The 954-nt window shown below is 34.3% G+C and overlaps 1 protein-coding gene across 1 annotated transcript in view; it reads right to left on the bottom strand.

Annotated features, from left to right (window-relative positions):
* Positions 1 to 229: 229 nt before the first annotated feature.
* LOC107681443 (macrophage mannose receptor 1-like) overlaps positions 230 to 954 on the bottom strand; it is an 11339-nt gene continuing 10614 nt past the window's right edge. The window contains exons 9-11 of the mRNA XM_016477747.1: positions 592 to 655; positions 408 to 461; positions 230 to 277 (exon numbers count right to left, since the gene is read on the bottom strand). Of these exons, the coding sequence (XP_016333233.1) occupies positions 230 to 277; positions 408 to 461; positions 592 to 655 (166 nt within the window). The remainder of the gene's footprint in view (positions 278 to 407; positions 462 to 591; positions 656 to 954) is intronic.

The raw sequence follows: 954 nt of genomic DNA, 5'->3' as shown, positions 1-954 counted from the left end.
ATCAGAAGCCGCAAAGATAAACATGCCTTGTGATTATAGCTTAAAGATGCCTGCTGAGCAATAAGCCAGATCTTACCTAGACCTCAAGTAGGAGAATGACCATGTGTGCATCACCTTGACAGAGACAGAGGTGAGAGCCACGGTTCTCTGCATCTGCAGTCATGGGATTCTAAATGACTGCATTGTGATGGAATGGCCATAAGGTTAGTAAGGTGATAGAATGTAGAAGTTAAGTTTTAACAGAAGGGCTAGGAAAAGCATAAATGCCTTTCTCAACCTGAAAAAGAAAATTGAAGGATATTTATGTTAACTTCAACGTTTAATGTAACTTTAATGTTAATGGTTAAGACCATAGCGAGAAAATGTGTCTGTTTTCATTCATACTCTTTCAAAGTCGTAAAACTTACCCCATTCCAGGACAAGGTATCCACGCTAGGAAAAGCATAAATGCCTTTCTCAACCTGAAAAAGAAAATTTAAGGATATTTATGTTAACTTCAACGTTTAATGTAACTTTAATGTTAATGGTTAAGACCACAGCGAGAAAATGTGTCTGTTTTCATTCATACTCTTTCAAAGTCGTAAAACTTACCCCATTCCAGGACAAGGTATCCAGAGATTGTTGTAGTAGAATAAACGCAAATAAAACATAACAACTGAAGGAACATAAAGACAAAAACATGAGATTAAGACAACAGATATCTTAACGTGTGCTAGACATAGAATATTTTCACAAAAAGGTAGAATGCAAGTATCAGTCTTTATCAGAGTAAAATATTACATAGGCCTATAATAATAAATGCTCACGATGTCACATAACAAAATAGTTGTTTCAAAAACTGAATGTTATTGCGTGAATCTGAGTAAACCACATTAAATAATATATTTTGCTGGAAAACAGGTATGTAAATACTTCTCATTAAAGTAACATACTGAAAATGTTTTATGGTAGTGT

The sequence above is a fragment of the Sinocyclocheilus anshuiensis genome, unplaced genomic scaffold (genome assembly GCF_001515605.1).
Source record: "Sinocyclocheilus anshuiensis isolate Anshui unplaced genomic scaffold, SAMN03320099.WGS_v1.1 scaffold2551, whole genome shotgun sequence".
Classification (NCBI taxonomy): domain Eukaryota; kingdom Metazoa; phylum Chordata; class Actinopteri; order Cypriniformes; family Cyprinidae; genus Sinocyclocheilus; species Sinocyclocheilus anshuiensis.
This window is presented reverse-complemented; position numbering and strand designations above follow the sequence as displayed.